Source organism: Chiloscyllium punctatum, chromosome 19 (genome assembly GCF_047496795.1).
Source record: "Chiloscyllium punctatum isolate Juve2018m chromosome 19, sChiPun1.3, whole genome shotgun sequence".
NCBI classification, from domain to species: domain Eukaryota; kingdom Metazoa; phylum Chordata; class Chondrichthyes; order Orectolobiformes; family Hemiscylliidae; genus Chiloscyllium; species Chiloscyllium punctatum.
Genome location: NC_092757.1, coordinates 46983809 through 46995818, shown reverse-complemented (window position 1 = coordinate 46995818; position 12010 = coordinate 46983809). Strand labels below are relative to the sequence as shown.

The window sequence follows — 12010 nt, the reverse complement described above, 5'->3', positions numbered from 1 at the left end:
TTTAAATCTGTATACATGTACATATATCTGTTATTTTGCGCATATGTACATTAATTTTCTTTTCAATAATCTTGATTTCTTCTCTGCCCTGTCTAAAACTCTAAACTTTTTATTACTAAGACAAACTGGACAGGAACAGCAGATAGACTGGAGCTACCTGCTGGGCCCAATCATCAGGGGGTTCACAAACTCAGAACTATAGTTTGAGCACGTTCACCTATATCATTGGATCCTGTATGTTTGTTAACTATCTTTAACTGAAACTCTTCTCAAGACAGACCAACATTTCTGTCAAAAGGATTTACTGAGTGAAATAAGTTTGCAGTAATATCACCAGCTCTAATTTTCTAGATGGTTAGATTTAGTGCAATGATATAGCGTCTATTTTTCTTTCCTGTCTTCTAACATTTAATCATTTTTTCTTTGCTCTTGCTATTTGTTTATTACTACATTTTACAGTTGCCTGGTAAACTGAATGAACTTGATGATCATGGAGACCTGGCTTTGGATCTGGCACTGTCACGACAGCTGGAAAGTATTGCAACCACGTTGGTTAATAACAAGGCAGATGTTGACATGGTTGATAAGAATGGCTGGAGTTTACTTCACAAAGCTATCCAAAGAGGTAAAGTGGTGGCAAGGCTGTTAAGGTCAATATATTGGTAGCTAGAATAGCTTGCAAAATCGTGCACTTGTGTCTTCGGTGCAGACTCTAAAATGTAACAGTGGCTTGTCAGTATTGAATTATTTTGTTTAATGTAAAAATATTACACTTTTCTGGGAAATACCTATTTACTAAAGTCTGTATGATGCAAGTTAAAGAAGCAAATTTTTGGGAAGGTTTGAAATCTCAAACTGAAAATCTTGGGAATACTCAAGAGCTTAAGCGACATCTCTGGAGGAAAATGCATGGTTAACATTTCAGACGAATGGCTGACTTTATCAGAGCCGGGTAAAATTAGAGATCTGTCTGGTTTGGAGCAAGTATGGAGAATTTATACTCTTCAGGCAAAGTAGCCTGTTTGATTAACACCCTATCCACCATATTCAAAATTTACTACCACCTTGCAAGTTCTCTCTCAAACTAGACATGGTTGCAGTGGTTCAAGAAGGTAGCTTGTCATTACCACCAGCAGCAGGGCAATTAGCAGTAGGTGATCAATACTGTCAAAGGGTTCCTGAGCTAAAAGTTGTGCAGGGGTCCCCAGTTTCATGAATGTTTGATATCCAAAAGCTCATACTCCTTAAAATTTCACCCTATTGTGGGATAAAGACTCCACATACAAATACTCCCTCTTAAGGGCAGCTGATTTGTTGTCCCTCATTGGTTTTTCTTTCTAGAGTCTAGATACTCCTCACCCCACCTCCCAGGGGCTGGGTGTGGAAAGACGCCATTTAGCTCATCGAAGTTGCTCCAACCCTCCAAACAGCATCCCACTGGGATCCAGCCCATACCCTTTCCCATAATCCAGTATTTACCATATTTAATTCACTTCTCTGTTCAGAAGAGGAGGTAGAAATCTGATTATTTTTTTTTCTAACAATTGTTTTGGTAATACAACGTGAAGGAATTGATAGTTACAAAACTAGTAGATTGTGGAAACTGGGTATGAGCAGCCCTAAGATCTTGATACATTGTTCAATTGCTTAATTTGTGTGCATCGGTTTTTATAAAGTCTTTAAGATATTGAGTTCTTTTAATTTTGTGTTCTTCAAGTTTGGCAGAAGTATTAAAATTACACCATAAAGATTTCTCTGAACTCTGATCTTGTTATGTTTTACTTTTGCTGAGTTTTGTTTTATGTCAGAGTTTGGTTTTGAGTATGAATAGCTAAGTGAGAATTCTGTAAACTCCTTCTCCTGAACCTGGTTGTGGGAGACAAGCTGAAATGGCTTTGGGTAATGTTGGAAATCTGATCTTTTGAAAGATACTGTGGAAACCTGCTGTTGAAATTGCATTGCAACTTTTACCTTCAGTTAGGCTTGATGTTAAGCCTGAAACTTCTGGCTTTTTTTTTTAAACAGATTGCAGTGAAAGATTCTTTGCACTTTTTCTTTGCCTTCTCTTCCCTCCCAGATGCTAGTTACTTAATGCTGATGGTCTTTTATGCCAGTGAATATAATTTATGAAGGTGCACCATGTTTTTCGATTCCATGCGAAGTCTCCAATGTAGGTAGTCCTGAGGAAATGCTGCATTGAAGAACAGTGATAGTGAGGGAGTTTGGGGCAAACTCCTAGGTGATGGTGTCCCAAACATCTGTCCTGTCCTTTCTAGGTTGTAAGAGTTCTGGTTTGAAAGGTGTTGTCAGTTTTGTTTTGTGTTGTTTTGTCTGAGTCTGGTTTTGAGTATGAATAGCTAAGTGAGAATTCTGTAAACTCCTGCTGAATCTGGTTGTGGAGACAGTTGCATTGTGTAGATTCTACACACAGTGCCACTGTGCATTGCTGTTAGAGTGCCAGTCTAATGGGCTCTCTTGTCCTGGATGGTTTTAAGCTGCTTGAGTGCTGTTGGTGCCTTCTTGTAAGAAGAAAACTTTCCATGGAATGGCTATGTATAGCCTGCTTCTAAACACAGATTCTATTTGGCCTGTAAAGTCCACACTGACCACCTGAAGAGCATCCCACCCAGACCCACTTAGCCTGCAACCCTGTATTTCCCATGGCTAATCCATCTACCTTGCACATTCCTTGACATTATAGACAACTTAGCATGGCTAGTCCATCTGTCCTGCACATCGTTTGGACTTTGGGAGGAAACCCAGCCTGACAGGGAGAATGCGCAATCTCCACACAGTCACCCGAGGCCGGATTCAAACCCGGGTCCCTGGCACTGAGGCAGCAGTACTAACCACTGAGCCACCATGTTGCCTACACCACCTTTTGTCGTCAGGGTCAGCATTTGTGATTTTTGTCTTAATTAGTGCAGGCAGTTAATTGTAAACAACGTTTTTATGCATTTGGAGCCTGGTATAAGCTTGAGGCGGCACAGAATGCAGAATCCTTTTCCTAAAGGACGTGAGTTAGGTAGGCAAAAAGGGGACATGAGATAGCTTTGGCAAATAGAGTTAAGGAGAATCCAAAGGGCTTTTAAATACATTAAGGGCAAAAGAGTAACTAGAGAGACAATAGGGCACCTCAAACATCAGCAAGGCAGCCTTTGGAGCTGCAGGAGATGGGGCAGATACTAAACGAGTATTTTGCATCATTATTTACTGTGGCAAGGACATAAAAGATATAAGAATGTAGAGAAATAGAGGGCATCTTAAAAATGTCCATATTACGGAGGAGGAAGTACTGGATGTCTTAAAACACATATAAGTGGATAAATCCCCAGGACCTGATCAGATGTACCCTAGAACTCTGTAGGAAGCTAAAGAAGTGATTGGGCCTCTTGCGGAGATATTTGTATCATCAATAGTCACAGGTGAGGTGCCAGAAGACTGGAGGTTGGCTAATGTGATGCCACTATTTAAGAAGGGTGTAAGGACAAACCAAGGAACTATAGACCCAGTGAGTCTGATGTCAGTGGTGGGCAAGTTGTTGGAGAGAATCCTGAGGGACAGGATGTACATGTATTTGGAAAGGCAAGGACTGATTAGGGATAGTCAACATGGCTTTCTGCGTGGGAAATCATGTCTCAAACTTGACTGAGTTTTTTGAAGAAGTAACAAAGAAGATTTGAGGGTAGAGTGTAGATGTGATTTATATGGACTTCAGTAAGGCATTCGACATGGTTCCTCATGGGAGACTGGTGAGCAAGGTTAGATCTCACAGAATACAGGGAGAACACGGTGGCACAGTGGTTAGCACTGCTCCCTCACAGCGCCAGAGACCCGGGTTCAATTCCCGCCTCAGGCGACTGACTGTGTGGAGTTTGCACGTCCTCACCGTGTCTGCGTGGGTTTCCTCCGGGTGCTCCGGTTTCCTCCCACAGTCTAAAGATGTGCAGGTCAGGTGAATTGGCCATGCTAAAATTGCCCGCAGTGTTAGGTAAGGGGTAAATATAGGGTTATGGGGGTTGCGCTTCGGTGGGGTGGTGTGGACTTGTTGGGCCGAAGGGCCTGTTTCCACACTGTAAGTAGTCTAATCTAATCTAAATGCTCCATTTTGGATACAGAACTGGCTCAAAGGTAGGAGACAGGGTGGTGGTGGAGGGTTCTTTTTCAGTCTGAAGGCCTGTGACCAGTAGAGTGCCACAAGGATCTGTGCTGGGTCTTCTACTTTTCTTCATTCATATAAATGATTTGGATGCAAGCATAAGAGGTATAGTTAGTAAGTTTGCAGATGACACAAACATTGGAGATGTAGTGGACAATGGAGAAGGTTACATCAGATCCTGTTGTAATCTGGGCCAATGGGCTGAAGAGTGGCAGAAGGAGTTTAATTTAGATAAATGAGAGGTGCTGCATTTTGGGAAAGCAAATCTCAGCATGACTTATACACTGTAATGATAAGGTCCTCTGGAGTGTTGCTGAACAAAGAGACCTTGGAGTATAGGTTCATGGCTCCGTGCAAGTGGAGTCGCAGGTAGATAGGATCGTGAAGGCGACATTTAGTATGCTTTCCTTTTATTGGTCAGTATTGAGTACAGGAGTTGGGAGGTCATGTTGCAGCTGTACAGGACATTGGTTAGGTCTCTGTTAGAATATTGCCTGTAATTCTGGTCTCCTTCCTGAAGGAAAGATGTTGTGAAGCTTGAAAGGGTTCAGAAAAGATTTACAAGGATGTTGCCAGAGTTGGAGGATTTGAGTGACGGAGAGGTTGAATAGACTAGGGCTGTTTTCCCTGAAGTGTCTGAGGCTGAAGGGTGACTTTTTTTATAGAAGTTTATAAAATCATTAGGGGCATGGATAGGATAAATAGACAGTTTTTTTTTCTTTCTCTTGGGGGCGGGGGGGTGGGGGGGGAGGGGAGGAAAGGAGAAGGAGAAGGAGGAAGAGAGTCCAGAACTAGAGGGCGTCAGTTTTGGGCGAGCGGGGAAAGATATATAAAAGAGATCGAAGAGGCAACTACAGGGAGATGGTGGTGAGTGTATGGGATGAGCTGCCAGAGGAAATGCAGGCTAGTACAAATACAACATTTGAAAGGCACATGAATGGGTACATGGTTTTGGAGGGGTATGGGCCGGGTGCTGGTGGTTGGGATGTTTGGTTGGCATGGACAAGTTGGACCCAAGGGTCTGTTTCCGTGCTGAATGGCTCTATGACTCAGAATGAAACCGATGGATATTTATGACCATTCTCGGATTGCCATTGATAAGACTAACTTTATATTCCAGAATTATTGAATTCTGTTTATTAATCAGCTCCTATAGTGAGATTTGAACCAAAGTCCCCAGAGCGTTAGCTTGGGCTGCTGGATTATTCATCCATAATATTTCCACTACGCCACCATGTCCCTTAAAGCTATATTCATCCAGGTGCACATTGGTCTTTTGAACTTGACTTTCATTTGGGTGGTAGTGATCTAACGGCAAGTCATCTACTGATTCCTCCTGCCTCGCAGTTTTGTGCTTTCCTCGGTCTTAGTAGTTCATGATGTAAGAGATTGCACAGTTTTCTTTTTTGGGGGGCTATAAACTGAAATGGAGGTCTGGTTGCTATGACTAAGAAGGCTTTAATTTGACAATATAGCTGTGGACTTGTCTTTTTCTTTATCTTTTTTTATCCCTTTTTCTCACTCCCCTCACTTTTTTTTTCCTCGCTCCACTGCCCTTATGTCTTCTCCCCCCACCAGCCTCTGTTTCTGTTTCTCTTTCTCTTTTTTTCTGACACAAGTGAGGCATAATTATGACAAATCTTTCCAGTCCAGTTGTACCAGTATGAACTTCCCACATTCAGTTTTGATGAGTCATGTGATGAGGTCAAAGAACAATTGAAGTGGTTTCCTCTTTGTATCTGAAGGATACAGCAGTCCTTTTTTCCTCCCAAGGTTGAACCTTTCCAGCACCTGTTTTCTCTCCAATTCTGGCTCTGACACCAACTTAGACTTCACTGGTTCAATCCTTTGCCATGGCTTGTAACACTGAACCTGAAGTGTTTGACTGGGGCAATCCACAAAGAGGCTGGCATGATGACCTTTCTACTGCAAATGCACAGAAGGAAAGCAAAAGAGAATACCTTGAGAGAGCAACACTAGTTTGGTCAGAGAAGTTACCAAACAAAGTTTCTTTAAAGGAGTGAATGTTATATTGGAGTTTGATTACTGTGGGATACACAGTTACAAAGTATTTAAGCTGTTGGTTAATTGGCCAGGGCAGAGTGTGCTGGTTGAGGGATGGAGGTGGTCAGAGTCTGAGCAATGGAGATTTTGTGCTTTAGGATGTGTTGAGAGGGGGTTGCTATGGGTAGCAACTTTTTTTTTATATAGAGGCCTTTATTTTAAAAGGAGACATTCGAAGTAGGTGCCGGAGTAGGCCATTTGACCTCTTGCGCCTAGGCAAAATCATCTTTTGTTCTAAGCTTCAATGGATCCAGGCCTGTCTAATTTTTTTTTTCTCTCCAGTTTCTCCCCTTTCTCCCCCCCCCATTCCAAATATCAATCAAACGAACCTTCACTGAACCCCTGATACATTTATTCCCTGAGATAAGACCAGAAGTGTAAACAGTACTGCATATATGGTCTTGTACAACTGTGGCAAACATCCCTACTTTTTATATCCCATTCCCCTTGCAATAATTGATAACCCAGCTGCTTCAATCACTAGCTGTATTTGCATACAAACTTTTGAGATTCTGTCCCAGGGCATCCAGGTGCCTTTTGTACTGCAGAGTTCTGCAATGTCTCTATTTAAATAACATTGTTTCTATTCTTCCTGCCAAAACGGCCAAGTTTTGCTTTTTTTTTTCTCCTGACTAACTCATAATTCCTTTGCAAACCCCTTTTCACATCTTACTTTCCTACTGACCTTTGTGCCCTCAACCAACTTTTCCAAGTTTGTTAATATAAATATGTTGAGGCCCCAGCACTAATCTGTAGCACTCCACACATCAAATTTTGCCAACTGAAAATGGCCTATTTGTGCCAAACGTTTTTCTTTTTAACTAATCTTTTTGTTTGTTCTGTTTTACTGTCAACACCATGAGCTTTTGTGTAGTAGCCTTTTGATGTGGAGCCTTGTCAGATGGCTCTCAAAATCTTATTTAAATCAGTCAGAGTTCCCTATATCCACCGTGCTTGCTGCTACTACAAATAAATAAAAACCCAAATAAGTTATCAGACATGGTTTTTTTTTTCCTCTAAACCATGTTGACTATGCCTGATTTGTATTAAGACTTCCTAAGTCTATAGTTTCTGCTTTCTGTCCCTCTTCCTTGAATAAGAAAGTCCCCTTTACCATTTTCAAATCAAATGGACTTTTTCCAGAATTTAGGGAATTTTGGCAAATTTAGAACAAACACTGTTTCAGCAGCCACTTTTTAAAATTTATTTCAGCTTGAAGTTCCACTAGTATCCCATCTAGGGACTTGTCAGTTTCCAGTTCAAATTTTTTTTCCTCCATCCTGATTCGAATTATTTCTGGAATGTTATTCATCTTTTCTGCAAAGAAAACAGATGCAAAATATCTGCTCAGTTCATCTGTGATTTCCTCCTTTTCTTCTATTAATTACTCAGAAGACCGATGCTCACTCTATTCCTTATTTTCGTGCTTGCTCTCGCTCCCCTTTCCTTAAAATACCATTAGGAACATTTTTATGCTTCCTGTTAGATTTCCCGATGACTTTAATTTCTCTAACTTTCGTTCACCTTTTAGTCATCTCTTTTGCTGTACTACATATTGTCAAATCTACTGGTGTGCCACTCGACTTTGGAATTATTTGCTTTTTCTCTCAATTATATTTGTACCTTTTTTTTTGTTTCCTTTTTTAGCTATGGGTGGTGCATGCTTTCCTTGGAGTCTTTCATTTTCAATGCAGTGTACCACTTCTGAGTTTTCTGAAATAAATACATAAATATGTGCCACTATCTTTACTGGCCTATCCTGCAATTGAATGTTCCAGTCCATTTTCACGCTTGTCTTTCAGGCTGTCATTTTTTTCTAAAGTTTAAAACAGCAGTCTTGGATCCACTCTTCTCTCCCTCAAATTTGAATGCACAGGTGTGTTATGATCTTAGCTACATATTAATATTGTACCTTTACTATGAAGTAATTGGGTAGAAGATTTGATATCATATTTTAGCTTTAGTGCTCCTAACATTTTGGATGGCTTTCTTTATTTTAAAGGTACTATGTCAATGTAGGCAGGAATTGTGGCTCATCTTATTACTGGGCAATTAGTACACAAGCAACAGAAGAGTTAAGTGATCTATCCGTGTTGTCTAAGAACAGGAGTAGGCCATCTCACCCCTCAACCCTTGTGTTGGTGGCTGATGTCACTAAGGACAAAGTGGTTCTTGTCAGGGACTCATGAGGTTAAGTGGAAGGGGAGGAAGAGAAAACCACACTGAGGATGCTCCAGCCAAGAGTAGAACCAAGTAAGAGAGGCCCACATACCTGAAGAATGAATGTAAATATCAGAAAGGTGGGGTGCATTTATTCTGTAGGCCTGCAGCCAAAAAAAGTAGTTGCCTTTCGGGAACAAGAGTGTTACTCATGGGGTAGAGCTGAGAACTTAAGCCTGTGATTAAGTTGAGAGAAAGGCCAGTCTTCTTACTGACTAGTTAGAATTAATCTGGGTGACAAGCTCCCAACTCCCATGAGCTCCTTGCATTTGGAGAGTGGATAAAGGAGACCATTAGTGAAGAAAAGATGGCTTTGGCAGAGAGGTGAGTTGACCTGTTGGTACATCATTCAGGCCAGTCGCATTTGGTGGCTGACTGAACAAGTCTGCTTCAGATATATTCACCTTGGAACTAAAAGCTAATGTGGGAATCTTGTAATAGGAGTGGGAGAGGGCTGAGGATTAAATGAACAGATTTATAGGAGGTGATGGCATCACTGAACTGATAAGAAGCTTGGAAAAGTGAAGTATTGTGTATGGAGGGCTAGAGGCTTGGCATTTGGTTTGAAAATGTGGTTCGCCCACCAGTTTTGAGATTTTGGCTACTTAATGAGATTGATAGCAGACAAAAAAAAAATCTTTGTATCATTTGTCATTTGAACAGTTATATTATCTGCATGAGTCTCAGTTGTTTGGCATTAGTGCAAAATTAACTATTTGTGAAACAGCCTGAGGCTACTTTATATTGGGTGTATAACTTTTAATTGTATACAAGTGAAGGTTTTTGCATATGACTGCAAAGAATAAGCTTGCATTTAAATCTTAGAACACTTCGTTTTGCCAGCTGTATCCAGCGTTGCTTAAATAGCATATACAGATTGCCATCTTGTGGAGGGAAGAGGAGTTGGGATTGCTGTACAGTTTGTTTCTTGCAAGTTGGGCCTTGCATTTTGTTCTGACCTTGAGCCACTTGATGCTGTGGAATGTAGCACTAATTTGGATGTGGAGAAAAACCAGCTGTTGTAAATATTCAGGAATTAAGGCAACGTGTGGAGAGGGCATTGATGCACCAGATCAGTGACTTTCCATCATTAATTTCTTTCTGCTTTCAGAACCAACATTTGTTCTCCCATGCTTGGATGGTTATGCATTGGAAATTTCTAAATTGTAATGCCTGTCAACTGCCCCATCTTCGCACATAAATAGTTTTAACTGGCAACTCTGTAAAGTTGGATTTGTGTATTTTATTTTTAGAAAAAGTTTGCAGCTTGCTTTAAGCATCCCTCAGTTCCTCCTGGAAATGACAGCAATTCTTTGACAGCAGGGATTTACCTGCCAGTTAGGAATTGATACGAGGCAGTCTCCAGACTGTTTCCTACCTGCCCTCCCAGGGTCACTGACTCCATTCGTGTTTGTGCCCAACTGCTGTTTCAGTAACAACCTCCTACAGGAAGGCATGAAACCTTCAAATTTTGGAGGGAAAGTGTTTTCAGGCTGTTGAGGGAGCTCAGCAGAAAAATGCTATAATTGTTATCAAATGGTTTCCCTGGAGCGTCGAATGCTGAGGGGTGACCTTATAGAGGTTTACAAAATTGAGGGGCAGGGATAGGATAAATAGACAGTCTTTTCCCTGGGGTGGGAGTGTCCAGAATTAGAGGGCATAGGTTTAGGGTGAAATGGGAAAGATATAAAAGAGACTGAAGAGGCCTCTTTTTCACAGTGGTCCATGTATGGAATGAGTTGCCAGAGGAAGTGGTTGAGGCTGGTACAATTGCAACATTCAAAAGTCCTTTGGATGGGTATATGAATAGGAAGGGTATGGAGGGATATGGGCCAGGAGCTGGCAGGTGGGACTAGACTGGTTTGGGATATCGGGTCGGCATGGGCGGGTTAGACCGAAGGGTCTGTTTCCGTGCTGTACATCGCTATGACTCTATTTAGAGTATTTAAAACTACCTGCATAAATGGAAAAGCTGGAAAATTATGTGGAGAAAGGAGTGGGAAGCTATATTCGGATGTGATGGAAGTACTAGCATGGACTTATGGCACTTTCTTTTTGTACGTGTACTATACAGCATACCATAACAGCAATATCATTCTGTTCTCAGTAAACACAAGTGAAGGAGCATGATTCAATTGTTTGGATCAACTGATATTTAGTTTGATGTTTGTGGAGGTGTATGGAATCTGACACCAACATGTGAATTCTAAAACTTGTGCCAAGTGGGATTTAATTCTTTAACTTTGTAGTTAAATGCTAATCTTTAGAACTGGAGCAATTTTTCAAAGAATTGCAAACTTGGACCATTCTTCAGTATTCTGAACAAAAATCAGTTTGAATGTCAAACATCCCAGATTTGTTAAAATTTCAGTTTTGTTTGCAGTGGTGTTGATCCCTTTTTCCTAGGCACACATGGAACATTGAAGAGCCATTTGTTTCCCACTTGGCGTAAGATTTAGAATTCACATTGTTGGTGTCAGAATCCATACTCCTCCACAAACAACATCAAATTAAATATTAGTTGAGCCAAACAATTGGAAGCACGCTCCTAAACTTGTGTTTACTGAGAACAGAGTGATATTGCTGTCTTGGTGTGCTGTATTGGTTTGATTTGAGGGGAATAATGAAAGTATCTGTCGAGTGCTGAGAGGAAATTGGAATGTGCATGTTTTTAACTGGTGGAATTCTGTTCATGTATTGGAGTGGCTTTATTATGCCAAATGTATTTGTCTCAAACTAGTTTCCTGCAAAAGTAATATGCAATTCTGCCCTACTAAAGTAGAAAGTTGGGCTTAGACTAGTTCTGGGTTCTACCTACTAGTAGCCCATGCCTTCCTGATAATTAGGAATTTGTGTATTTGACTTTTTGAACCTGAAGTCATTTCACTGTGTAGATGAAACATTGATCTGGTTGTCTGCTTCAATTACAGCATCCACAGAAATATTTGGTGATAACAATGCTATGCTGCATACATTGGGTTTTGTACATGCAGTTCACATATGTAATCTTCCTACATTTTTACTAGATTTTATTTCCCTTTCATCAAACCAGGCTGCTTTGTAATCTATTCTTTTGATAGTCTGCTTCCCAGTTTGGACAGTATAGAACGCTACTGTGTTCCTTTATTTCCTTGTCAAGCTGTTTCAAGCTAATTGGAACATTGCAAACTATAGTATGTACATTTCTGCAAAATATCTTTTTTTTTCATAAGTTGTTATACAGCCTTATCACATTTAAATTTGAACCAAATATTTTTGGGAACCCTTTAATACAGGTGATGAATTTTCAGCTAGCTTCCTAATTCGCAATGGTGCTCGTGTGAATGCAGCTACATATGGACAGCAGGAGACACCTCTTCACCTCGTAGCCTCATACAGTCTGAAAAAGCACTCGGTAGAAGCAATGGCAGGAATGGCACGTATCGCACAAGCGCTTTTGGAAGCATCAGCCAATTCAAACATGCAGGATAGCAAAGGACGGTGAGCAGCAGTTGTCACTGTCCTCGCTCCTAACTAGCTTCCTATATTGTGATAAATTGGAACTAAGTGTGTGTTCTACCAGTATTT

At 40.8% G+C, this 12010-nt stretch overlaps 1 protein-coding gene across 1 annotated transcript in view; it reads left to right on the top strand.

Annotated features, from left to right (window-relative positions):
- The window catches only part of ankfy1 (ankyrin repeat and FYVE domain containing 1), a 75079-nt gene that overhangs the window by 28343 nt on the left and 34726 nt on the right, over nt 1–12010 (top strand). Inside the window, exons 7-8 of the mRNA XM_072589326.1 lie at nt 460–625; nt 11719–11923. Coding sequence (XP_072445427.1) covers nt 460–625; nt 11719–11923 — 371 coding nt within the window. The remainder of the gene's footprint in view (nt 1–459; nt 626–11718; nt 11924–12010) is intronic.